The sequence below is a fragment of the Numida meleagris genome, chromosome 2 (assembly GCF_002078875.1).
Source record: "Numida meleagris isolate 19003 breed g44 Domestic line chromosome 2, NumMel1.0, whole genome shotgun sequence".
Classification (NCBI taxonomy): domain Eukaryota; kingdom Metazoa; phylum Chordata; class Aves; order Galliformes; family Numididae; genus Numida; species Numida meleagris.
The window spans coordinates 41,250,404-41,277,556 of record NC_034410.1 but is presented as its reverse complement, the minus strand read 5'-3'; the positions used below and the strand labels follow the sequence as shown (position 1 = coordinate 41,277,556).

The following is a 27,153-nucleotide window of genomic DNA, read 5'->3' as shown; positions in this document are numbered from 1 at the left end:
CTATACTCATGAAATCTTTCAGAACAACAAAAATAAAGGCCAATTTCTAGTTGTTCAAACCTGATTTTCACAGTTAAGTGTTCTTGTGATGATAGCCAAAGAAAAGTTTTAATTCCTTTCAGTATTACATTCTAAGAGGAATGCTCTCCTGCAGAGTGGAAAGAGAAAATGGGATCTGCCAGAGAGAACAAGTCAAACTCTCCCATCTAGCATCTCTCCTAAGAAACAGGGCATGGACTAAATGTTTTCATTATGACCTCTCTCCAGTAACAGCAAGCTCTCCAGTTTAGGACAGAAGGATGATGTGGAATTCATTTATATTCTCACAGCTCACAAATTTATCAGGACTTGACGCGGAACATTCAACAATCTTAACCTTGACATTCCATAGCTATATACAATGCCAATAGTCATAAAACCACAGACCTTTGAAAATGGCTAAATATCTTTACAACAGCTACTATGAAGTTAAGGGAAGCAGCTATTTTTATGTTCTGTTCTCTTGTTAGTTTGTCTCTCCTTCAAGGTTCCATCAGAACAGGAAGAAAATCACTGCATGAACAGGAGGATCCATAAAGCATCATCTACTTTCCCTGAGCAGAAAATGTGGTTGTGCTACCGCACCAGTTTGTTCTTCTGCCACCGTAGGGGAAGGAATGGGAGGAGGAAGGTAAGAATGAAGGAAGAAAGCCCAAGGAATTCACAGATGTCTTGCCAAGACCAAGCCCTGAGCTCTTCTCCTTAGCACTGAACTTACCCGATTTCAAACATCGTCTTGCTCTTCTGGATGGCCTGGGCAAGGCACTTCCCTCCTCCGCTAGTTATTTTGTTTGCTCCTATTCTGCATAAAATACAAGAGTTGATGAGGTACATCACTTACAACAGTACAGCTATTAGAACACCAGCTCATGAAGCAATATAGGTATTTAAGGCTAATTAACTCTGGCTGCTAGTTACAGTTCCTAGAGTAAAAAATACTGCAGGCATTTGACCTTCATTTAAGAGAAAACATATTTTGTACGTTGGCCCTCCAAGTCGGACGTATTACTGTAAAGTCTTGATTTTGGCTCTAAGTGTGTCAGAAATAAGCCTTAGGAACTGAGCCTCAAGGCAAGGCTCCCTGCCTGGCTTTTAATATAGCTCATAATACCAGCTGTTGCTGCAGAGCACGTGAATTACATGCTGCATGTTTCATGATGCAACAGGGAACAGAACATTTCTTGGTAGCGCAGGTTGAGAGCAGGCTGCAGCTGATGAGCTCAGACTACTAATTTCAAGTCTCTCTGTTCTGAGCGTTTGGCTACAGGCACTGGCACAGATCAGTGCAGCACTGGTCAATGGCTGGTGCTCTATGGAATATCTTTCGTTTTTTTTGGTGTGTGTGGGAATATCAAGTGGCTGGAGGTCAAGAAAGAGGTAAGTCTCGATTGCATATACATTACTGTAAAGAGCAAACCAAAACCAAAAACCCCTCAAGCCACTACATTTGCATAAATTAAAACTGGTTTGTCTGACTGACTTCAAGCACACAAAGATGCACTCAATCTCAGAACAATCTCTGAGCTTACTAGGAAGCCTGACAGAAGCTGTCTTCCACCAAGCGTGTTGAGCGCTCTTGGGTTTCAAAATCCTGCAAATATTTCAAGCAGGAATTATGGGGCTAGTGTGGGTTTCAGAGCAAGTCAGCGGTAGAACAACGCCTAAAACCCAACAATCCCTGGCTGCTGGTTGCTACATTCACACCAGCAGCTGACATTGCTACAGTTACCTCTGTGCTCTGCTGCAGTCACAAATAAACCATCAGTAAATGGTCAACCTTTTTGTTAAATCACTGTTGTGTATGGCCAAACACATCTGGAGAAGTTCCAGGACTTAAAGGAAGCGACTTCTCAAGCGAATTTGGGCAATTCAAGAGCTGAGGTAATGACACTTGCACAGCATGACTGCCATAGCCCATAGAAGGATAGATACCGAGAAGCTTGATACTAAATGCAAGCAAATTCATTCATGGAAAGGGCCAGTAAGGTTCATGCATCACTTAAGCCTCATTCAAGTACTCAGACTGGATTTAAGAAAAGGTCTGGTGCCTACTACTACTGATAGTACAGCACAATCTTTAGTAAAGACTATGAATTAAAGAGTTCCAACCTGCTGACATTTACTGCTAGGCTACTATTAAAAAAAATAATAATACAGCCAGATCATTTACTTGAAACAGATTTTTTTTGCCATTTTTTCTTTATTCTTCCTTTCTTTTCAAGTTGCTCTATTTTAATTATGATACTGTAGAGGTATAAAATAAAAAAAAACAAAACAACTTACTTAACATATTCAAGGCTTGAACATTCTTCAATGAGTTTTGCAACATATTTGGCTCCAATGTCAGTGATCTGATTGTTGTATAAGCTTAAAGAAAAATCACGTTGGTAAAAATAGGTTACTCCTGCTGTCACTTTTATATTTACAACCTGGGTGATTTATAATGCACAGACAGCATCCATCTTTTTGTATAGCTCTGTACACATACACAATTGCTGGTACTTCTATTTTGATATACAGTTAATATTGTGAAGGGCTAGATATAAAATACAAGGAGACTGGACTTTAAACAGTGAAAAATATTTATATATAAGCTTTTTAATTACATGGTCCTCTTAAGCAAACAAATCTTCCCTTTATTCCCGTGTTAGTACAGAAATAATATTGAATAAATCAGAAGGAAAAAAAGCACACCAGCACAGCAGAAGAACACGTGTTTGGTTTTTTAAAAGCCATAAAATCCCCTTTCAAATATTCCTGAAGATCAGATATCTGAGCAGATGTACTCACTGAAGGACACTGGAAGAAGGAGGGAATTCTTGGTCCTCATGATCACTTTTCAAAAAGTCATTGTTATGCAGCCTCTTAACAAAAGTGGGAAGCCACCTACCAGCATTAGCTTGATTAAAAAATACAGTTTTTAAAAATTGCTACTTTCTATGTTAAAAGAACTGCAAACATGACAACTAAAGCAGCATGTTTCTTGTCCTCACCTCTACCAAGCTATATCTGCTTTGCATAGTTGAAATAAATCAGTTTACAACTGAGAAAGCAGAAGGCTCTGGCTACAAAGCCAGCTATAGATATATCCATATGTGTGCACACGCACACACATACACAGAGCTAGCAGAAGCCCTTGGGTATAAAGCCAGCACACCCACTCAGCCCAGTAACCTGGCAGCAGTCTGTGCTGTGTAACAGAAGGGCTTAACTTGAGTGGGAGGCCATCCCTTGAGGCAGTGCAATGGGAGAGGAAGTTTTTGGTCCTTTTCCTGGTGAGCTGTTATAGGACAGGAGCTGAATCATGCCTGACACAAAACTCTGCCTGCTCATGTTCAGCAAATGAGGAGATAACTTTGGTTTCCACCCCATCTATGCTGTGACAGCCCTGCAGTTTTATTTTCTAGTAGTACTATCTAGTATTTCGCACCCAGTTGGTACATACCCCAAGTAAGACACAATCTGGTACTTGGAGAGTTCTTCATACAATATCCTTACTCCATGATCTGAGATCTGATTTACACTGAGCCTGGAATGAGGGGAGAGAAAAGAGAGTTTGAATCAATACAGACTACACATGTTCATCACCCATGAGTTAATGAATGACTGCAGGTCTACGCATTTCCCTCTGAGATATCAATAGGTTCTCACACCACATATTAAAAGCAATTAAGGGAACTGTGAATTCAGTATTACATGGTTCACTTCAAAACCAAAAGAAAACAAAAAGCCCCAAATTAACCAAGGCAATGTTCTGGAAGCTGTCCATAGGACTGGAAACAATAAAATGCAGAGTCAGAAACCAGAGACTAACACCTCATCTTCCTCCTATGCATTCTGTGATTGCAGAAATTCCACTTGACACCCAAGGAAAAGCAAGCTTTCCAGACCACTCTTACAGCCTTCTCTGGGTACCTACTGGAAGCCAGGCACCTTGAAAGGCACAACACAATCAGGATCCAACTAATAAAGGTTGTGAAAACCCCTGGCCAGGAAATGGAACTGTCAGTCCCATGGATGTGCTAGATGTTTCTGATTTATTGTCCCAATTAGACACAAAACAAATCAATGTCAATCATTCGTCCAATAAAAACACTTCTTTTCAGTTTCTTTTTCCCTACGCTCCTGAAGCTTTTTCGCCTTGGCTGAACGGACAGCTTCCTGGGAAACACTCCAATTCTGACAAATCACATTTTCTAGGGAAAACTGTCCCAGTGATTTAGACCTGCTTTGGTTTCTCCATAAATGCTGAAGCTGAACATTCATTGCTGAGAGCTCTTACAACCAGCAGACTCCCAGGCTCTTGCTGGTTAGCACCTTAGTCACTTCGAAATGCACTCATACAAAGGAGAAACCAAGATGCCATTTCTACAGATCAGATAAGCCTGCTTCTTTGAAATGGATAGTAAAGCTGTTAGAAACATCTCATTTTAATGACCAGAAAAAGTCATTAACAGGACAGGAGAAGTCATAACATCAGAAGAGCTACAAAGGCAAAAAGGCCTCCCAGCACACTGGTTTGGTGCTGGAGGTGGTGCTAAGCTCACACTGCTCATGGCATGATCATATGACACAGACAAAAACCAAAATACTGTTCTTTTCTTCTCCATTTTGTTTTGAAGACTTGAGCTTTTTTTTATACAAGTTTCCTATTGCTTTCTTTTGGGTGGTCAGCTGATTTGCAACCAAGCTGGGAAACCATTTGCTTTGATTTAGTCCTAGAAGGCCTGTACAGGAAAAAAAGGCAGAGCAAGGCCAATCAGGAGTAATAAATCCATGAATCACTTGAGGTTGAAGAAGTTTCACAAAATGAATACTTGAAATTTCTGGGTTTTTTGCACCTGAACAGTTGGAGAAATAAAGCATCACTACAAAGCACAACCCCAAAAGACTGGAGGTGGAACACTGGCCTGTGATGCTACAGGTGGAGTTTCTTTGCCCTGCTTACACCAGCTCACGTCTCCCCTCCAAATCACCTCTTAGAAATAACACAACTCACACTTTCACTACATCCTTTCATAGCGTAAGTACATATGAGCTTTATTCTGTGAAAAACACACGTCTGAGCAGGATGTTAAAGCAAGAAATTCATAGCATCTATCAGGCATTACTTGTTACTTGGCGAATGATAGATTCTCTCTTACCCTGTATGTCCTAGGGCAGAGACAGGCTCAGGCAATCTTTAGATAATGGATGAAGCACTCCTGTTTTCTTCCATTTCCCTTAAGAGGATTTTTATGGGAGAAGGTGCTTTTGAGAAAAAAAAACGATTTGTGATAGAGCTAACTAAACCTACAGATTTAGCTGGTCCTGTTTTTCTGAGTTTCAAACGCACTTGCCCCTGCTCCTGCTCCTAGCTGAACAAATGTTCCAAAAGACCTGAAAGTGGCAGAGTTGGGGATAGTCAAATCTCTCATCCAAATCAAGCTGCCTGGGGCTATTTCAAGTTTTCAGTTTCTGCTTTCAAGGCCAGCTGCACTTTAATTTCCAGCAGCAATGAGAATCCTTGTGTTTCTCCACTTTCAAGATCGATTCCCCTAGCCCAATTGTTTGTGGAAGTAACCAAGGCTAAGAAAGAATCTAGTTACACAGACTCCTACCTGATCACCGCAAGCTTGCTGAAACATGGTAGCAGCTGTTTCACTCCATAGTCATTGATGTTGTTGTTGTCCAAATCCAGAGCCATGCGCTTTTGAAAGTGATGCATGACAAAGGAAATAGCACTGCAGTCAGCAGAGTAGGCATTGCAGTATGTAAGCTTGATGTAATTGGCATGCATGCGTTTCGCAGCCAGCTTTCCCACTTTCTCGCTTTGAGTCTCATAAAGACACCTCAGCATCCAAACAAAGTTTGGCTGAACCTGCACCTGATTGTACTTTGGGAGCCTGGACCGAGTGACACCCTTCAGATGGGATTTCATGCTCTCCCCAAGGTATGCAATGAGTGTCTTTCTCTTCTTTCTAATGACTGCAGGCAAAACTAAATGTTTGAAGAGCTTCTCCTTGGATCTGGAAAGCAGGCCACAAAGAAAAAGGTTGGTAAAATGGAAGTGTTCATTGTTTCGGAAAGGATCCTCCCCTGTGAGTGGTTTGTTCAACCAAGGAACACGAAAGCAAGTACGCTGGGCAGTCTCAGCAGAAGAGCATTCATTGAAAAACTGAAGTAACTCCTTAGTCCCCACTCTCTCTTCAATAACTAGGAAGAAAGCGGTGAAAAAAGACTGAAGGGTTAAGTGCAAGAACTCATAAGTGGATTGATCATCACAGCCACTATAACCTTTAACTGTCCTGAGAAAACCCAACTGCAAATCTTCCTCAGAGATGTTCGCCGATGAGACCTCCTCCTGCTCAAAGATAAAGATAGAGTTCCCCATCCCTTTGTATGCAATTTTACCCAAAGCTAGAAGAGTTTCCTTTCTTGATTTGAACACCTCCACTTGGCTCCTGGCATTGTCCTTCAGCAAACTTGCTTTCAGAGACCGGTTCAGATGGACTTCAATCATGAGCAAAAATACATCTGTCAGTGTAACAGAACAGTCTGGAAGCTCATGGCTGTCGAACATGGAATGGAAGTGTTCATAACATTTAAAGATAATCCAACAAAATAAAGGCACTGAACACAAACTGTGGAGGTTGGGGTTAGCTTCCAGCTGGTTCAATACCAGCGTTCGCTGCCCCACATCTTTAAAAAACATGGCAGTGTATTCCTTCAGGTTATTGCTGGAGAAACCACGAAGCAACACTTTCTTTCTAATGATATTTCTTTGGATCTCAGTTCCTGTCCGCGCTGTAAGAATTTTCTTGGATCCCTTAAGAAGCTTTCCTCTGAGAAGGCTTACCAGTAGCACCAGAGGGTGGATGGGTTCATCGGGTGAACACATCTCAGGAACACTACTGAGATCAAAGTTGGAATAGATCTCATCGAAGCCATCAAATGTGAAAAGAACTGTATGAGGGAACTGCAAGATGTGATGGAACACCTCTGCGGGGTCCTGATCTGGGTAGCAATTATATCTGAAGAGTAAGTCTTTCAAACATATGGTTTCATCTTCCTTAAAGCAACTAAACATTCTACATCGGAAATGGAAGAAAAAATTGGCCCCTATATCCAACTGTTTCTTGGCCCAAAGACTTTGTATCTTTTGCAGCAAGATAGATTTTCCAATTCCTGCATCGCCAAAGACATAAATAGTCTCTCCATCTTCATTTATAACCCCAGCTGCATCATCAAAAAGGGCTTGTAATTGACACACTTCACCCAGGCTCTCATTGGTAAAATTGACCATCTCCATAATACTGTTAGAGTAGATTTCTTCAAGCAGCATCTCTTCCCTCTGAGCATATGACATAACAAATTTGGAGTCCCGTCCCAGTTCATATCTGAGTTTTTGGCAATACCTGCTAACTAAAAAGACAATGAACTATTATTAAAATGACTGCTATTAAAAAGCCTGATAACCTACCTCTGTGGGAACTCTGAGGGATAGCAAGTTAAAACAATTCTTACGCAAAATCAGTTTTTGGCAGATTACTTCTATGTATTCAGGCCGCCATAATAATGGAAAATTCAGATGCTTAGCATGTGAGTCACCATTTCCTGAAATCCAACACTGACTCCAAGACACTGCACTGCATTAAGAGGCTTCTATCTTTCAGCTGAGGCTCAAAGTCAAGCCTCTAAAGCTTTGTTAGAGATTGTTTGGCTCTGTGAAGGCAGGGGTTGTTGGTCACAGGGTAGTTTTGGAATCTGCTGTTTCACTCTATTTATATTCTACTGTGATTCAGGTAGGTGGCTTTTTTTTCCTAACTTGTTTGGTATTTTTTATTATTGCAGATAGAAAGCATGTGCTTTAAAAAGCAGGAACCTCAAATGTTTTTTTTCCAAACGGATACAAAACATGAAAGTCCCAGTTACTGTGCAATGTTGGCTTGTGTTTTTATTACTACAGAAACTTTACCTCTGATGGGGGCAAAGTACTTCTTGTATTTATACAAGTATGAAAGACCTCTCACACGGAAAACACGTATTCCTGCTACACTTTAACTCTGACTTTAGTATAAGTCATTATTTAGGACCATAAAATAATTCAGGTTGGAATGGACCTTGGGATGCCTCAAGTTCAGAACAGGACCACCTGTGAGATCAGATAAGGTTATTCAGGGCTTTGTCTAGTTGGGTCTTAAAAACCTCCAAGGAAAGAGACGTCACAGACACTCTGGGCAGCCTGCCTCCTTGGTTGACTGCCCTCATCAGGAAATACTGGCTATTCCATTGCCAAAATGTGACAATGTTGCTAATAAGCTGTAACAGGCCTAGAAAATACTACAGCTGGCACAAGGTGCATACGCCATTATGCTATATATCCACAAACAAATGCAAAAAGAGCTTGACTTTAGCAAAACACGACACTGTATCAACATGACTGTTATGTTATACAGCATGCCCTTTAATTATTTGGCTAGCACTGCTAGCAAACACAGCATGTGCACATTTATTTTCTCTGGCTGTGCCTGCCTAGACTCGTTTACTCTTATGTCACCTGGTTAGAGCTTACTTAACAGTGGAAGTTCTAAGGAAAGGGATATAGATGCATGATCTTACCTGGATCTGTATTTACGACAGGTTTACTACAAATATTCTCTGATGGCTGGTAACCTATTTCATCCAGCCAAGGCTGAAGTTCATAGTAAGCATCAGTGACTTTCTGCAGGACACGGATGAAATATTCTGAAACTTCCTCTCCTTTGCTTTGAACCAAGTCTAGAATTTTGCGAACCTGAAGAAACAGCACAAGAAAGAACATTGATGCATAGCATTTTGTCACAGTTAAACTTCCAGATGGCTTAGGATCCCTTTTGGACTAGAACAAGACACAAAATCAAAACCGGTGCTTCAAAAAACTGAATTCAAAATCTAGTTCTGAATTTTAACGATCACAAAACTCATTTTCTGTTTGTATTTGGCTGTCGCAAGAAAGTCTGCTCTGCAGGTTAAGGTCTGAACTCATAGTTAGATCATACGCTAACCAAAACCAGTGTGGATAAAAACTGCTCCTCAACAGGGAATCTTAAAGGATTAGCTCAGTCTGGATGAGTATATTTTAAATCCCAGTCTGGTTAAAATGAAAAAGAAAGAACGGATTTCTCAGTGCCCTAAATTCATTCCTCTGGTTTGTAGATATTCCAGTCACATTTAGATTTACCTCTGGATCCAGTGAGATCCACAATGGGGCTGGTAAAATCTCTCTCTAGATTTAATGCAGATCAAGAAGCCTACTGTTCTTCCTTTTAACACAGCAATGGGCTGTCTCTGTACAACGTACATGTTGCCTGCAACTATTACTAAAACTTATGGCTGTCAGACAGAGGCTGGAGCAGTTCAAGGCTAAGAGATATCTTTAAAACCAAATCAGAGGTTGATCTCTGTGACTTTAGCACATGGCAACCTCAGTACAGAACTCTCCTTGGGACAGAGCATTGAGGGGCCCCTTCTGAATGCCTGGATCCTATTCTTGCTGAGAATGAATCAATAATTCAATTCTAAAGCAGAGAAAGGATTTGTAGAGACTATGGTCTCTTGTGAGCTTAAAGTAGGGTGAAGTACATAGCACACAGCAAAAGCACTGTGCTTTGGACAAATCTGTATGCTCTAAAAGGCAATTTTCAGGGAAGCTCCCACAGAGTTCGCTTCACTTACGACTGTGACCTGCTTTCTGTTTTCTTGTTACAACAATCATGTATATTATGCTGACCAAAAAGAAACAGAGATGATCGTGCAGTGTGCATTTGTCCAGCTTTGAGCCTCTACACAGTGAGCACTGTGTTACCATTTTGACTTGCCAGGAAGAATGATTATTTTATGAAAATCTGCAATGTTCATGAAGTCCAAGGTCTCTGTTTTTTTTATGATTTGTCTGCTCCTAATTATGACACTATTCTGAAGCTGCATGACTGGTCAGGGAAACAAACAAGGGGCTTGTCTTAAGTCATGATGCAAAGAGCAATCGTGTACCTCTGATAATTTTCTCCAGTCTAAGGAACAGGGAAAAATGCTTGCTACTGATACCCAGAGATGATTTACAAACCCAAAGGTGCCAGGCTGTATCAGTTTTACAAGCAAACATTTATAATGTAAATAGGACTTCTAAAGAGAAGGGAAAGTACGCACACAGACAACATGCAATGATGAACTTCTAAAATAATATTTAATTTCCATCTTCTCCTCTAAAGCAGCTGATCTGTCCCTTGGCATCCTGAAGTAGATTATCCTTGTAACACTCTACATGATAATGAAGGCATGTGAGCATCAAAGCTTCAGCCTAACAGCCACTGTGGTCACCTCCTTAGCAGAGAGCAAAGCTGCAGCTCAGGGGGCAGAACAGCAATTATCAGCATGTTCATTTTTGCAGCTGCCAGTGGGCTTCTAAGCAGTGCTGGCTGTGCTTCCAGACACTTGTCCAGAAGGAATAGGGCGGTGATTGTTCAAAATAATAAAGATTGAGAAAGACGTTAAGCCCATAAAATCCAACAATAAGTTGAAAATATCGAAAAGTTTAAGCTGGTTAGTGAAATAAAAATAATACCTTATCTGCTTGAGTTGGAAACTGGACAACAATCTCTGCATCTTCAGTGGAGAAGTACTCATTGTTAATCAAGTTGTCAATCAAACACTGGGTGTGTCGGATCTTACTAACCAGGAGCTCTCGGTATACCTTCAGCAAGGCAATGAAGGATGGAGGACTTGTTGCTAGAGGTTTTTCCACAGAAGTCTTCCAGTTAGCACAAAGGTTGCCTTCCATAGCTGAGACAGCAAGAAGCTGCTCTGCCCAGCATCATCTTTGGGAAACTGTCTGCAGCGAGGAGTCAGCTTGGGGTTAACTTCAAGGAAACAGGCAATTTGTCCTTAGCATTGCTGAGCCTGGAAAATTAATTGCACAGAACCTCAATTTAAACATTATCCTCTGCAGATACATCCCTCCATTGGCCATCTAAGAATACTTCCAACCTCTGTGAAATACCATTACCAACTTTATTTTTTAAAAAAAAATCTATCCTCCTCAGGTACTTCCATTCATTTGTTCCGTCTAGGAAAAAAAATTATCTATTGCAGACAGTCTCTCCAGTAATATAAACACTGCAGCTTGCCTCTAACCTTCCATATACTTTATTAACTGCCTGTTTTTGATACATAATTGAGTATTTTTAATAGCTTCTCATGTTTCAGCAGGCAAAGCAGGGCACCTGTCCTACAAGAAAATAAGTGGAATAAAATGGTATTATTTCATAGCAATTAATTGTGTAGAAATAATTAATTTATAGTAGCAATTCATTTTGCTTTTTGTTACAGTAGAAGTTTCTGTGTGAAATTTTGCCAGTAGGATACACGTCCCCAGAAGTGAGGAATTATCAACTGAGAGTTTTAGCTAGAATATGACAGTTTTAGCTAAGACAAAACGATTCAATTCAGGGCAGACTTGAGAGGCAGAGCTGAGGCTGTGAGAAAACCACTGGTCAGATGTTTCTGTTAAGGAAGCCAAGAGCAAGGTGATGCCCACTGTGAAAATGTTGCTACAGTTTTAAGAACCAATATACCACTTAGGGGCACAGGGCACCTCATACCTCTTAAAACTCTTGATTCGGACGGTATGTAAAACAGGGAAAATCCCACTGCGTTGATTAAATTAAATCTTAATTAATCTTATCAAATTCCAACGAGTAACCATTAAGCCAAAAGTACAGTCTTTCCAGATGTGAAGAATAACAATGCTATAGAAAGGTCTGAAATGAATGATTTTAAATATACAAGAGCTCATCTATAGTAATTCACACACAAAAAAAACCTGTACCTCTGCTTGAGCCTGAACAGCACAGAGTTGCTGCATTTGCAGGCTCTTCTGTATATCACAAGCTGTGCCTGGAGGTTGGCATCCTAATTCACACTGGGATCCAAGCCACCTCCACTTGCATACAGGGAAGAGATTGCAGTGAAGCTACAGTTCGAAACCTGCACAAACACTTACACTTGACTGCCCAATACCCATCCATGTACATGCACCTAGAGACACACCACGACTGCTCAGCCCAGCAGCCACGTGCTCAGGAAACCTTCCCTCTGCTGCAGAAGTTTTGTGTAGAAATGGTGCTCATTAGCATGCCTGTTCTCTCCTTGCCTTCAAATACATATGCTGTTTGTGCCTCTGTGCTCCATACCAGCTCTTGGGAGCTCTTGGACAGCTATTATTTCCATTCTGCTTTACAAGGCATATAGCAGTAGGAACCAAGAACTACAAGACTACTCTTGTATTACTAAAGGCTTTTTTCCAATTTATTTCCAGTTAATCTAGCCACACAGAAGTCATGATGTTGTAATTACAATTCAACAATAAGTTCATTTAGATACGACTTAGGCATGAACCTTGTACATACAATCTCCCATGTAAAAAGACTTTTTGCAAGAACTTGCATGATTAATGCAAACTACTGGCACCCCACAGTAACAGGGCAAAAAGTGGTGCTGCCTCAGCAGGCCAAGGGATATCTGGAAGAACATTTTTAGATTCTGATTATACATGTATTAAAAAAAAATGCATTTTAGCGATACTGTCTGTGTACACTGAGAACCATGTAGCCTAGTTCCTGTGATTTCAAGAGGCCAGCAGGTTGCATCTCATGGTTGCTGATCTGCACAGATGAGCCCCACAAAGGCAGAGGCTGGGCAAATCCCCAGCACAACTACTTTGTGACACAGTCAACTGAAAAACAGCAAAATAATTTCAGCCGAAGGGAATGGAAGCAAGTGATCTGACTTTCTTATCACATGAGTGAGTGACTGCAGGTCCTCAGACAAACCAAGCTTTCATTGCATCATCCACATGACCCACCAGATGAAGTGGCTGATTTCTGAGTCACTCGGCTTCCTAGAAGCCACGCTGGCACATCTCATTGTTTAAGAAAACTCATTTCATAAATGAACTCTACCATGAAGACCAAACAATGCTGAAAACATCATTTACTCTAAAGCTTTTGCAAGCTTTTAAAGAGATAGAGTCACCTTAAAAACACAGGCAATAGGAACATTAACCCTTTTCTATACTGTCTCTACTCAACACCTGCTTCCATTGGTTGTACTAGGACCACGTTCTTTCTTTTCAGTTTGTGACAACTAAGGCAAATATCCAGGAACCCATAATATTGAACCAAGGTGCTGTCAAGAGTACAGAATAAATAGAAATAGTTTCCTTACTCTTTCAGATCCATCTAAAAAGAAGATAAGGAAAAAAAACCACAGCAGAAACACAAGTACAAGGAAAACATGGAAAGATCAGAAGGTCTCAAATAAGCCTGCCCCCCATTTGACTAAGTCCATGTCAGCAGAGAAACTGATTGCTGTTGGAAGGTGAGGCCAAGCACCAGGGAAAAATGGAGAAAGAATAGAAAATGCAGAACAGTGAAGGCAGAGCTGGAAGATGAAAAACACTTAGTACTGGAGAAAACAGTATTTTTCACTGACCTCTTTTAAGAAGAAAAATGAAAAGCCTTCACCATCTACAGACTAAGAAAATGTCATGGCAGATGAACAGGTGAACACCTTAAGTGGTAGTGGAACAAAAACAGTTCCTGGCACATAGTTAACAGCAAGGCAGGTACGTACATGTACCAGATTCATGAAGAAACTTCTGGTTCTACCCAGACTAAAGCCAACACAAAAATTTCCTACCATAGCACTTCCAGGTGCAACAGCACCTGCAAGTCCTCACCAGTGTGAGAAATGTGCTTATTCTTTCAGAAAAAAAAAAGCCTGTAGGATTCTGACATGCATAATTCTGTTTGGCTAGCTAAAACTGTTTGGAAACAGCAGACCAATGCATAGACGTTATGAGGTATCAAACTTATCTGCAAGTCCATCATCTCTCTTTCTGGAAAGAGTGCCAGCTTCCTCAGCGTGGCCTGTTGGAGTGATGGATGACAGGGTTACAACGCGCCAAGTCTCCCATTACAAGGATCTACTAGCTTTACAGTGCTAGGGTATGTTTAAGGGCAAATGCTTATGTGGCTTAGAAAAGGGTGTTGAAAGCAATCACTTGCTAGGCCATGGAGTTCTCTCTCCTATCTTGGGCACTCCAGTTGCTGGATTCAATTCCAGTACATCAGTCACGGGGATGCTGGTAGAAAAGACTGAGACACACATTAATGTTGAGGCGCCTCAGTGCACTGAAAAAAGCCTAAACATGGACACAGTTGAGAACCACTGCCTCATTCTGCAGCCATTCAATTTCTGAAAGGACTAACGAACTAAATAATTTCCTGAAAGCCACCCCGAGCTTCTTACAGTCCAATTCAAATATCACTAAGTTACAATAAAGAGAGACCAGCTATTCTAACAGCTACAGCTGAACATTAACGTTGAGGTTTGTACAAAGGGTATATACACAGGGAGAAATGGAGATAATTGCCAGCTCTGTGAAGTCCCTAAATCAGCAGAACACTGAAGGAGGAACAGAGATAGGCAAGAGGGATCATACCTGGGCAAAGTAGGGGTCTGGTACGGAGAGACAAGGGGACAGGCACAACTGGGGAAAAGCTTCCTGTCTGGGAGGAGAATGGACTTCTTCCTGAGGGGGAAAGGAAAAACTAATGCCTTACTAAAGAGGCTGCCAATGATGCTGTAAAGAAAATTCAGATAGCCTCTTTGAGGACAGCAGCTTCAGTCCGGTGAAGAGAGCACATAACAGACCATCAGGAACTAAAAAGAACCAGAAAGCAGAGCGCTCACCCATCCATTGCAAAGGCAAAGAAGAGACAGAGGACAGCTTTGGCCAAATGAAGAGTCAGTGGGGATGGAAGGGATACCAAAAGCAATAGCCAGACTGGCAGAGGATGCTTATCATAAGCCTGCAAAACTGAGAATAACAAAGAGGAAGCAAGATGGGTATCAGGTCAGGAATAAGGAGGGAAATGAAAAAGTGAAATGAAATTAGTCACAGTATCAGTGCTTACAGCAAGGTTTTATGTAATCCATGTCAACAAGCAGCAGCAGTACTGATAGCTTCTGAGTGAAGGTATTGGCACTTCTATCCAGTGCTTCTTTTGACTTCCCTTTATTTAAAAATCCTCAGCATTGTGTAAGCATACACACAGTTGCAGTTTTCCTGGCCTTGACCTTCTCATATCCTCTTTTCACTAAGATTGCTTACTTTCCTTCCAGCAAAACTGCCGTGCTTGCTCAACTGCCAGCGTTGCAAGTCCTCTGGTAGTGAGGAATGCTCTGGTTTACTGGTAGCAATAACATTTATTATAATAGGACATTACTAAAAGGAAATGTTGTAGGTAAAGGAGTTGAAGGGTCTTAAGAGATGAAAAGAATTCCGCATTAGGGTAAACTGAAGAATTAACTCCTCACCGAGTTGGCTGCTCCCAAGAAAATGGTGTATGATGAAGCAACAAAGCCCGTAGACGGAGCAAATTAATTAATAGCAGTCATTCAGAGCAGCTAATTTAAGACCAATACGAATACTTCCGAAGAGCTGAAAACTAAATCAATAGTAAGGTTCTTCTGTACTGTTGCTATTCTAGCAAAAACTGTTCCTTCAAATTTTCTGTGAAAAGAAGTCCCATGCCACAGCACTAGCTACCAGAGACTGGAATATCTTCAAGATTTCACAGCACCCTGTAGCCAGCTCTGGCAAGGGCAACAGCTAAGTACGTGCACACACCCCAGTGCCAGCCCAGGGCAAGTGGAGTCTTGGAGAGACTTTCCCATATTTATTGGCACAGTCTTCTGAGAGCAGCATTCAAAGTTACTCTCACAGAGGTGGCTGTAGACCATCATGCCCCCTTTCACTCAGAAGTATGAGACACTGTGCCTTCAGGTGAGAAAAGCTATTTTACAGTGATAGCCATCCCACTTCAGGGTCATCACAGCAAAGGGAGAACTGGAGATCCTGAGGTGTTTTCATTAACTATGGTAATCCCGGCTCACTCAGGCCAATCTAAACTGAAGTATTTGCTGTCTCTGGGAGAGACTGAAAAAGAAATTGATTTTACCAATCTTATTTAATGTGTGACACAATGTCTTTGAATATAGCAAATAAACAAGAGCTTACTTGCACACAGTATTAATTTCAGAGCTGTTTCTTTTTGTAACCTCACCTTTAAAAGAACTTCAACTATTTTACATAGTACAAGAACAGTAAATAAGTGCAAGTGCTAGAAGTAAATGGGCATATGCACTACATGAAAAGTCTACATATTTTTATGAGAAGCGATAAAATTTATTTATTTCCCAGCATTTAAGAAAAAATAGCCGTTATTCCTGCAGCATAGATGGTGTTGTAAAACTAGAGCTTGTATGGAGTCCCTGTACTGATCTTAAGTGACATTCTGTATCTATGGGTTAAAACACATTCATCATACTGCCTTTCAAAAACTTTGCGTAACTATAATCAATACTACTAAATATCAGTAAATGCCCTGGAAGCTATACATCAACATCACATAAGTGCAAATCCATGATATAGCTCCTGTGGTTCTGCGCTGCCTTGTTGTCACTGAGATCAGCGCCTTTCAGTGATTTTCCCCCTATTCTCTCTTTTGACTATTAGTGCAAGCTTCTGTTGCTATCCCCAGCTGACTGACGAGCAACAGATAATAAAGAATATAGAAGGAATTATTTCTGCCTCCAAACTGACATGCTTTTGTTTATAAGACACAGGCTCTTAGGGAAATGTTCATACCCTTGGAAGGTTTTGCTGCTACATTTCTTAACAGCATACTTGTGAACAAATGGAGCTTTACCTGCCAGGTTTGGATGAATTACCAAGTCTCTGTCAGAAAGACTTTGTGTGGCTCCCTGATAACTACTTTCTGGTGAGTTTCAGGAAAGCATTTAATAAATAAAAAGGAACCACTACTACAATGCAAAGAAATATCCTTCAGACGGAGAAATCTTTGGGAATATTTTTAACTGGTGAGGTGGGGAACGACTTCAGAGAATCACAGAATCATTAAAGTTGGAAAAGCCCTTAATGATCACCTAGTCCAACCACCAACCCACCCCCACCATGCCCACTGACCACATCCCTCAGGGTCACATCCATGCAGTTCTTGAACACCTTCAGGGATGGTGACTCCACTACCTCCCTGGGCAGCCTGTGTCAATGCATTACTACTTTCTCTGAGAATAATTTCTTCCTAATACCCAACCTGAACCTCCCCTGGCACAACTTGAGGCCATTCCCTCTCATCCTACCGCTATTACCTGGGAGAAGAGGCCGATCCCCACCTCACCACAACCTCCTTTCAGGCAGCTGTAGAGAGCGATCAGGTCTCCCCTGAGCTTCCTCTTCTCTAGACTGAACAATACCAGTTCTGTTGGCCACTCCCCAAAAGACTTGTGCTCCAGACCCCTCACAACTCCACTGCCCTTCTCTGGACCACTCCAGGGCCTCGATGTCTTCCTTGTAGAGAGGGGCCCAAAACCGAACACAGCACTCGAGGTGCGGCCTCAGCAGTGCCAGGTCAAACCTGCCGCATGGAAGGCCCCCTCCTGCCACGCCGCTCCACAGCCACGACACGGCGACGTGAACAAGGCAGGCAGCTCCCACTTCTCACACATCCACCTGATTTTTGCATTAACTGAGGAAAGCACCGAGGCCTCAATGACTCCTGCGTGAGTCAGGGCACGCAGTTGGATCCTCCGTCAAGTTTACAACAAGTAAACGGCATTTCATGTTTGCATCCCCCTCTAAAGGACACGGCCACGCGGGCTGAGCGATGCCTTTACGCCGCCCCTCCCGCCGCGGGCCTCAGCCCGAGGGCTCACGGCCCCTTCCCCAGGAGCACTACATCGCCCTCAGCGGCCCTGCGGCAGGAGCACTCGGTTTAGCACTTGGGGCACCAGTTCACAGGGGCACTTGGGCACTTGGGGCACCAGTTCACAGGGGACTTGGGCGGCAGCGGGAGCGCTGCGACGCAGCCCCTCCCCTTCCATCCTGTAGCCTCGAACACGACAGCAGAAGAGACAGAAACTTTGATTTCTGCCCTTAAATAGCCGGGTTCCGGCTCCAGCCCCAGCCCCGCTGCCGGACGTCCCCCTCCCACCAGCCGACACCCCTCACATCAGGACATGCCGGCCGACCCCTGCGTCTGCCCCGGCCCTTCCCCTGCACTCACCGCTGCGCGGACGGGACGGAGGGGAGGAGGAGCGGAACAGCGCTGCCCCCAGGGAGGCAGCTCCCGCCCCACACGCGATCTCTCCTCCCCGGCGGGAAGCAGCTCCTCCCCACAGAGCCGTGGCCGAAGGCTTCTCTTTTAGGCGCTGCCCTTGCTCCCCACAAAGATGGCAGAAGGGTTCTTCACAAAGCCCGCCATTCCTCCTCCCCTGAGTCTGAGCCCTTCCCCATCCTGCACGGGCTCCCACCGCTTTCCTCAGCAGGAGCCATCAAGTACCCATCATCAGTTCCCTGTGCTGGGGCAGCCAGGTGATTATTTTCCATTTTCTTCTTGCTACAGTAAAACACCTGGTTAAAAGTGCCCAAGGAGCCTGGTAAAGGTAAGGCAAAACAAGCGGTTGTGGCATTAAGGTGCTGGGCCCTTTGTTTTTTGCCCTCTATACTGCAGTTGCATCCATGACAAGTGCAAAGACCCAATGAAAGTTTCAGTTACACTTACACATCGCCCACTTCATAACTTAAATAAGTGACACTGGTATTCCTGAAGAATGCATTGCACAGGCACAGGGACGTTTGGTAACTGCATTTTTATTTACTCAGGTTCAGATCAGACAACGCTAATACAAAAAGTAGCATGTTTTACTGCAGTTGTGGTGCCCAGCTTTAGGAACAGCCCTCATGTTGTATGTGACATCAGGACAGCAATTACACACATCCCTGGCAGAAGTCCACATGAATAAAAAATACACAGAGAAGACATGGTAAGTTTGCTACTTTTTCATTTTTTCCATCTAAGCTGTCACACAGTGACACTGATTATATCTTATTGCACAGAAGAGAAGCCAAAGTTCCATTGCTTCACACAGGTTGCCAGTTTTCCTTTGTCATCCTCAGACAAGAGGCTGCCACGTACCATAGACTGCGAATTACTGTACAAGTACTGTAAACCTCACAAGTGCCACCAGTTTTGCAGAAGATTGTCAATGCTGTGAGAAAAAGGCAAAGTCTGTTCCTCTATGGTTTAATAGGCAAAGCTATGACACAGATGCACTAGGATTAACTCTCAGGAGATTTGGTCTGAAGTACAGTAAAATCAGCAAGTCTTAGATAAGCAACAAGACAGTTAAAAAAAGTAGTTAAAAACCACAGAATTATCCAAAATGGATTATTTAAAATCTGTTGGTTGTACCTAAGTAGTTCGGCTATGCTGATTATTAGAGAAGGGGAGGCTGTTATATTTTGAGTAAGACCTTTTCCTGCATGCTGTTTTCAAGCCTGAGTCCCCTTTCAGGTTAACACTTAAAAACATGTAAACAGTTACAAATATTTCTCTTTTGTTAACGATATAAATGGGAACAGTAGCACCACAGTTTCAGATAGGTTGGGCTTTAAACCTTTGTGAGAAGCGACAGAGAAAAAAGTTTAGTATAGCTTCAGAGTGCAGAGTAGATTCAACTCTAGCAAATCTTTGTAAATCTTGACAGTTGTGTATACGGCATTTATGAACAAAGGGCCTGATGCTGCAGCCCCTATTCCTCAGAGGCTAACAAATGCAAATAGCTAGCACAATGGGTCTTTTCTTTTAAAAAAGGCCTGTGAACAGGACAGAAAGCACAAATTTGCATGCAGAGCTGCGTAAGAATTACAGAAAGCTAATTTACGAATCTGCATGTACCTAAGCTATAAATACAAAGTGAAGAAGTTGTCGATGTCAGGGCATCTCCAGACTGCAAATTATGTCTAATAGTTTACAGTAGATGTACAGAAAACTCATCTTGATAAATAAAGAAACCGTTGATCAGCGCTGTGAGGAGAAAGATCTAACCCAAGGTGAATGGCCAAGCAAGCACAGAGTTATTCTACGCAAAATTTATTTTGTTTGCTTTAACAGCAGCTTCAATTTCTTCTAAGATTGGCACCGGTCCTGCATAGTTATTATCTTCAATAGCTTCTAATTTCTTCTGATACTCAGTTGGCAAGCCATTCTGCTTTGCACCCATGCAGATAACCTATAGCGAGAAAGCAGAGGAAAAAAAGACTTCAATAGTAATGTTAGTAACAACAGATCCCTCCAAACATTTACTGAAACAGAAAGAACCACTTAAGGCAACAAGAGAAAACCAGGGACCACCAAGGCATACTCCTAAGATTTTGAAATGCTACGAACATTCTCAAGAGTCCACAGTTAGTTAAGTTGTTCATTCAGTTCATTCAGATCAAATCCAAAGCACAATAGTGAATGCCTAGATAGGTTACAGGAGTAACAGGAATTTATACGTAGCTTTGTGAAAACAGATTCCTTAATTTGTTACTGCAGCTTTCCTTCTACATCCAAAAAAAAGAAAAGAAAAGAAAAGAAAAGAAAAGAAAAGAAAAGAAAAGAAAAGAAAAGAAAAGAAAAGAAAAGAAAAGAAAAGAAAAGAAAAGAAANAAAGAAAAGAAAAGAAAAGAAAAGAAAAGAAAAGAAAAGAAAAGAAAAGAAAAGAAAAGAAAAGAAAAGAAAAGAAAAGAAAAGAAAAGAAAACCTAAACTTTTAGTGCAAGAGAAACAAGGTGACTGCGAGAGGAAAAGAGGAGGATGTAGGAGCCAAGGCTTGAAAGACACACTAGCAAACTGTCAAATAGGAGTGAAAGAGATAAATACACAGACTTTAAAAGCTGACAGTATTGCAAATATTCATTCATGCATTCAACAGCCAGGATACCCAAGGATGAAGTGCCTAGAAGCAATTAACTTTACCACAAGAAGTACACAACAATAGATGGATGCACTGTGCAGATGCAGTCATCTTTATGAATTTCTAGCCCTCTTACCTGGTCAACTTAGTTTAAACAAATAAACCAGGGTGAGGTGCGGGGGGAGAACAGCTTACCCTGACAACAGCAGGAAGGGATGTTTAACTGGATCAAGTTGCCAAAACTGGAAGTCTGCTCTTATATTATACTAGGGAGAGCTCAGGTGCAGCAACAGACTCAATGTATCAATTCTTTGAAAAGCCCTGAAGATCTGGTTAGACCGGAAGCAGGAAGGGAAGGGGGAGGTTTGTGAAGCAGCAAAGCCTGCTTTCCAAGCAAGCTTTCTCTTAAGAAATCCTGCAGCAGCAGAGCAGGTCTTTGCTGTGCTCCTGGAAGATGATTTGTGGGAGTCAGTTCCTTAGTTCAGATAGGAAAATGAGATTTAACAGACTTGAGCCCTGTTTCTTTGCTTGTGGTTAAAAATAAAAAAACAAACAATAAAAACCCTACAATGCTACAGTGATATCTATTTGCAGTTGCTAATTACTGCAGAATTCCAGACATGCAGTCATGCCACCTGAGGCTAGGTCCTCATCAGATCTCACAAGCTAAGCAGGTCAAGCCTGCTGCGTGACTGGATCATGTGTCTCTACAGTCAGCGAGTTCCAGAACAGTGTTGAAACGTTTTTGCCCCACCAGCAATCAGGTGAGAATCCTGCAGTGCCCTATGGTGGTGCTGGAAATGCTGTGATCTACTCATGATGCATCTGGTAAAATAAGACAGGTGAACTCATGTATTAGAAGATAGCAAGACAATTTATAAGGGAGCAGAGATAATCCATGTCATTGAGACTACGAGCTGGGTACTGTGTTCTCCCCGCAGAAGTTTCCCTCTGTCCTAGAACTATACTCCACTGAAGTGGAATACATTGATTTTTTTAGTCCTGAACAGAAAACTGCCGCATGTATGGAAACAACTGGGATCCTTCAGAAATCCTTGTGTCAGTCATAACTAATTCATGACTTAAATAGAGGCTTCGTGCAAAGCAGAACCAAAGCAGATAATAAAACTGATTTGTACATCTTTATGAGCTAGCAGTCTTCAGTAAGCATCATTACAGTAGTACATTGCATAAGGATTAAGTTGTACCTTAACGTTAGAATTGCCTTTCATCCACCGTAAATAAAGTACTTATTAAACAGGACACAAGTACTGCATTATATATTTATGTTCTCTCTCTCTGGATGCAACACCCACCTTTTTATACTGGGGAGACGGGGGACCGCAAACATAGTCCTTCATCTGGTAGCTTCGACAGGTCAGAACCTTTCCTTCTTCAGTGTGGACGTTAACTTCTATTGGGATATAAATGCCTTCTTCAACTCCTTCCTGCCTAAAAATGACATATGTTCCTTTCATTCTCAGTAATCAATGCGTGAGTAACATCTTTCAAAGTGTGCAATTAAATCTATGCATTTAGCACAACAATTCAGAATACTGATTTGCACTGTTATCTAACTTAAAGAAATAAAGCAAAACATATTGCAGTGCTTTTTTTGCAAACTACTTTCATATCCAAAAATTAGTTTCTACAGAAGAAGTAGCATTCACTTTTATCATTTCAACACCTTAAAAAATATAACCAGCAGCTAACTTGCAACACTAGAGAGTACTGCTTGTGAATTAGTTACTGTGCAAGACTGGTAATCTACAAGAGAAATTCAATCGAGATTATCAGATTACCTTCTGCCCAGAAACTAAACATTTGCAAAGGTTTATCTTGCCCACTGTGTTACATTTGAATAGAAGGAAACTGCCACAAGTCTTTCAATGCACGTTCCCAAGTGAATAATCCATGACAATCTTTAATTTGTGCAAGACCTGTACAGTAACAATGAATTAGTTCAGGGCAAATACATATATATATTGTTTTTCTAACTAGTAAAATCATGCTGCCTTAGGAAATTAAAAGCAAGTACAAAACCAAGGCTACTTTCTGATTTTAACCAGTAGAATTTAGCCACCAACGGATGTCTGAAGAAACAATAAGAGCTAAAGAAGTAATATAAGAGAGAATTTTTATATCACAATTAGCTTCTCAGATGTGCAGTTACACGAGTTCTAACACTGCTTATAAAAATGGTGTTTTGATTAGTTGTCTCTTTCAAAGACTGAGGGATGCATGCAGATGGAAAATAGTAAAAAGATGGAAAAGCCTTTTTCTAACTTGATACATGGGAATGCCAGGAAAAAAAAAGTTAGTTGAGAACTATCTACTTGTGCATAGCAAAAGAATCCCAAGATCTTCACCAGCAACAGACGCATGCTCATTAAAGTTGGTTAGCAGCAGTCCTTAGAAGAACACTATCTACAGAGCTGCTATTTGCCACTGCAGGGGGAAAATTTGTGCAGGCCCCTCAGGGAAGAGACCACAGCATCATGCCTGCCAGAGTTCAAGAAGAGTCAGGACAATGGTCTCAGGTTTAATTTTTTGGTAGTCCTGTATGGAGCCAGAAGCTAGACTTGGTGATGGTTGTGGGTTTGTACCAACTCAGGATATCCTATGATTCTGCTATCATTACAAAAGGCAAGAATACATCCTATTTCCATCCATTTCCAGTTCACCTTCTTGGCACCAGCGAGACAGCTAGGAAAAAGTTAGTGTCTTTTTGGTGAAGTTATAGCACTCGAGTCTCTAGCATCTTAGCTAGCATTAAAGGCTGTCCCCTCTCTAAAAATGTCAGGGATCTGCAATTCCATGGCATGTAAGCAACACTTGTTGAGGTTAAAATATAAAATACTGCCCCTAAAGGGAAGCACATAGTGCTGCTATCAAAGCAGGTACTGCCAGACAGGATTTTTACCTGGTGAAGTTAACACTTCGGGAAAGAATGGTAATTCAGTACATTTCAGTATGGGTCAGAAGGGGCTTGGTTCCCCACCCCCAGCTGATGGGGAACCAAGCAGATAAGAAAGCAGGGACATGTGAAGCTCCCACCAGCCAGCAGCATGCTACCTAGATGTCTTCTTTGGAACTAACGCTCCCAAGCAGGACATGAGAGTGCTGAATGTGCCCCTTCTCGTTATGTACTAATAGAACTTGGTCAACAGTTTGTTATCTTCCAGGTTCACTGCAGGCAATGAAAAGCAAGTTGGAGCTTCAAATTTCATAGCCAAGATTACAAGGACATACCTAGGTAGCACAGTGCGGCCATAACCAAGGTTGCTATGGTACCAGAAACAGGAGAACTGTGTTAGCCTAATGCTTTTAGCTAGTTTAATAGGCCTTGATTCTTTAGCCTCACTAGCTCAGACTTCTGCTACAATTATTTAACAGTAATGAACTGCTTTGAACAAACAATCCTTGTGGACCAGAAGCAAAGTCTTGGGCCCTGCTGGAAGTTTTGTCACTCCTTCATTTGTTTACCCAGATGGTCTTCCAGGCTCTCTAACCTGGGTACAGGTTGGGAACAACTTGCTCAGGCTGCCTTTAATTGTCTTAACTATTGAACATGGGCAGAATGTTCTCCACCATGCATTGTGATGGTGCAGAGAATCTCTCCCACTTAAGGGGAAAAACAATACTGCCCCAGCTCCCTGCCTGGATCTTCCCTAAGGACAAAGTTTAAACACATTTATGGAACAGAATATTGTGAGAAGAGGAGTTAAAAAAAAGAAAAGTGTAACCTGGTCAATGTATCAGCTCCAAATCAACACCCGTACTTTACTAAAATATACCTAAGGTAGCGTTTGCTTGAAAACAAAGCTATTTTAATCTCAAGTATTTCAGAAGCAATTACAATACTATGGAGTGATATGCACACATTAAAATCCAAAGCATCTTCTTGATTGCAGCAAAAGCTTCCACACTGCTTTTCACAGAAAGTTACCTATTACTTTTGAATTGCTCTCTAAAGTAATAGAAGTCAGCAAAGTTAAGTCACCTACTTATCCAGTGAACTTATATTGCTAGCGTTCAATTTCCACACTATTCCCCACACTTCGTCTCCAGGGCTCTGAACAATGGTAGCTGTACCTCCATGCCAGATAGAACTTGTCCTGCCTTGATGATGGCCAAAAGTGAGCTTAAAACCCTGCAAGTGAAACCAATGCAGACAATCAGTTTCCATTCCGCTCAAGATAGAGGCTGTTATCTGTTCTTAATGTGAAAGGGGCAGCTAAAGCAGAGCCTACAAGAAGCCAGCTGGAGCCACGGGGGGAGGAACTGATAGTCACGTAGGCAGGATCTCATGGGGGGCTGAAGTCAGCCTTTTCCACTTCTCCAGGTAGAAAAGGGGCAAAGGGGAGAGATGTCTGCCAGAAAACACTGCTGGCAGAAGTCTGATCTGAAGACATCTAACTATTAACTAAAAATTTCTAGCGGGGGATAATAACAACGCTTCCAAGGCAGGGAGCTTTGGGTCTTTTCCTCATTGTCTAAGGAGGATTCTCTAAGTGCCCAGACATAAGATACCAATTGTGTATTTTCTCATCTTTTATGCCGTTTCATCACTCAGTTGGAACATTCCTGGGTACTTTTAGGTCGAGACACATGCCTCCTTGACTGAGCTTTACTCATAGAATGGCTTGGGTTGGAAGGGACCTTAAATGTCAGCTGGTTCCAACCCATGCAGGTACTGCAAGTCAAAACATTATTTTAGAAACCAAGTACTGCTTTTTTTCTTACAGGTAATACCAAATGTTGCCATACAGGCAAAATAAAACAACTTGTTCTTGCATTTTCCCAGGGTCATTTCACACCTGACCTCACACGGGTCAGAGTTTCATTCCAACTTGTTAGACAACGTGTAGCCCTTCCTAGCAGCACAGAAGGGAAAGAAAAGGGCTTTAAGGAAGACTGCCTGATCAATAAGAAAACAAAACAAAGCAGCAAAGGCAAAAATGATTTAAAAAACAAAAACAAACAAAAAAAAACCGGCAACACAACCAAAAAAAAAGCCTACTCAGCCGCACAGCTTTGCTTACATACATCCGGGCTCTGATCAGCACTGATCTGCTGTAAGGACCCTGGACAAGGCCCTGCAGGCAGGGAAGCACACAGCTGAACCCGACTGCTGCTCTCAGGGCAGCCCCACAGAGAGCCCGCTCCGCTCACTATCGGCTCCCCTCGCCGCCCGCCCCGCACGCACCTGCAGGCGGCCCCGGGCGCAGAGCGCCGCCGAGGGGTTGCGCAGCAGCAGCCGCTCCCGCAGCAGATTGCTGCCGTACGCGAAGTACAAGACGCGACCCTCGCCCTCCTCCATCGCCCCGCTCCCGGCCCGGCCCCAACGCGCCGCCTCTGCAGCGCCCGCTCCGCGCCGACTGCTTGGGCGGGGCCTCGTCCCAGCACCGCCCGCTATTAGCTGGCCGCCCGCGCGTCACGGCGGGAGGTAGTGACGTACGATGGTCCGGAAGGCCGGCGGTGTTCTGGGCTGCGCCAGCAGGGGGTGGCCGGTAGGGGGAGGGGTGTGCTCCTCTGCTCTGATCTCGTGGGGCCCCATCTGGAGTACTGCGTCCAGGTGTGGGACCCCCGGCACAAGAAGGATGCGGAGCTGTTGGAGCGTGTCCAGAGGAGGACAGCAAAGATGGTCAGAGGGCTGGAGCATCTCTCTTGTGAAGAAAGGCTGAGGGAGCTGGGGTTGTTTAGCCTGGAGAAGAGAAGGCTGAGGGGAGACCCCATTGCAGCCTTCCAGTACTTGAAGGGAGCTTATCAGCAGGAGAGAGTGACTTTTTACACGGGCAGATAATGACAGGACAAGCTGAATTTCCAGAAAGAGGAAATTTAGGTTAAGTGTTAGGGGGAAGTTCTTTACTCAGAGAGTGGTGAGGCCCTGGCACAGGCTGCCCAGAGAAGCTGTGGATGCCACATCCTGGAGGTGCTCAAGGCTGGGTTGGATGAGGCCCTGGGGAGCCTGACCCACTGGGTGGCAGCCCTGCCCATGGCAGGGGGTTGGAAATGGACAGGCTTTAAGGTCCTCCTGAACCCAAACCATTCTGTGATTCCATGAAAATATAATTGATAGAGCACATCTGTGCACTTAAGCCCACAGGCAGTGATGTCACCATGTCTGCAAAATATAATTTAAAGAGGGAGTGTTAACTCTGAAGTTCACTGGCAGCACAGTAGGTTTTCCGGACTGGTCCAAACCCGCAAAGGACTGTGCTCATTACGAATTAGCCTCTGAATTTCCTCTATCTTCTCTCCATGG

The 27,153-nt window shown here is 42.6% G+C and overlaps 2 protein-coding genes across 8 annotated transcripts in view; both read right to left on the bottom strand.

Moving 5' to 3' along the window:
- The window catches only part of NOD1 (nucleotide binding oligomerization domain containing 1), a 30,770-nt gene extending 12,415 nt beyond the window's left edge, over window positions 1–18,355 (bottom strand). The window contains exons 1-9 of one of the 7 annotated variants that reach the window (XR_002436049.1): window positions 18,210–18,355; window positions 14,561–14,650; window positions 14,124–14,213; window positions 10,622–10,956; window positions 8,641–8,815; window positions 5,640–7,443; window positions 3,485–3,568; window positions 2,323–2,406; window positions 758–836 (exon numbers count right to left, since the gene is read on the bottom strand). Coding sequence is in view for 5 of the 7 variants with exons in the window: in XM_021389017.1 (XP_021244692.1) it covers window positions 758–841; window positions 2,323–2,406; window positions 3,485–3,568; window positions 5,640–7,443; window positions 8,641–8,815; window positions 10,622–10,837 (2,447 nt within the window). In the remaining 2 variants the exon portion in view is untranslated. Of the gene's footprint in view, window positions 1–757; window positions 842–2,322; window positions 2,407–3,484; window positions 3,569–5,639; window positions 7,444–8,640; window positions 8,816–10,621; window positions 10,957–13,548; window positions 13,959–14,123; window positions 14,214–14,560; window positions 14,651–17,295; window positions 18,111–18,209 lie in introns of those variants that run through there. The other 6 variants (XR_002436048.1, XM_021389017.1, XM_021389019.1 and 3 more) reach the window with 6 other exon arrangements.
- Window positions 18,777–26,306, bottom strand: GGCT (gamma-glutamylcyclotransferase). The gene is made up of 4 exons (XM_021389023.1): window positions 26,095–26,306; window positions 24,893–25,038; window positions 22,202–22,337; window positions 18,777–20,217 (listed from the first exon to the last, which is right to left on the bottom strand). Exons 1-4 carry the CDS (start codon window positions 26,206–26,208, stop codon window positions 20,068–20,070), a joined length of 546 nt encoding a protein of 181 aa, XP_021244698.1. The 5' UTR covers window positions 26,209–26,306; the 3' UTR covers window positions 18,777–20,067.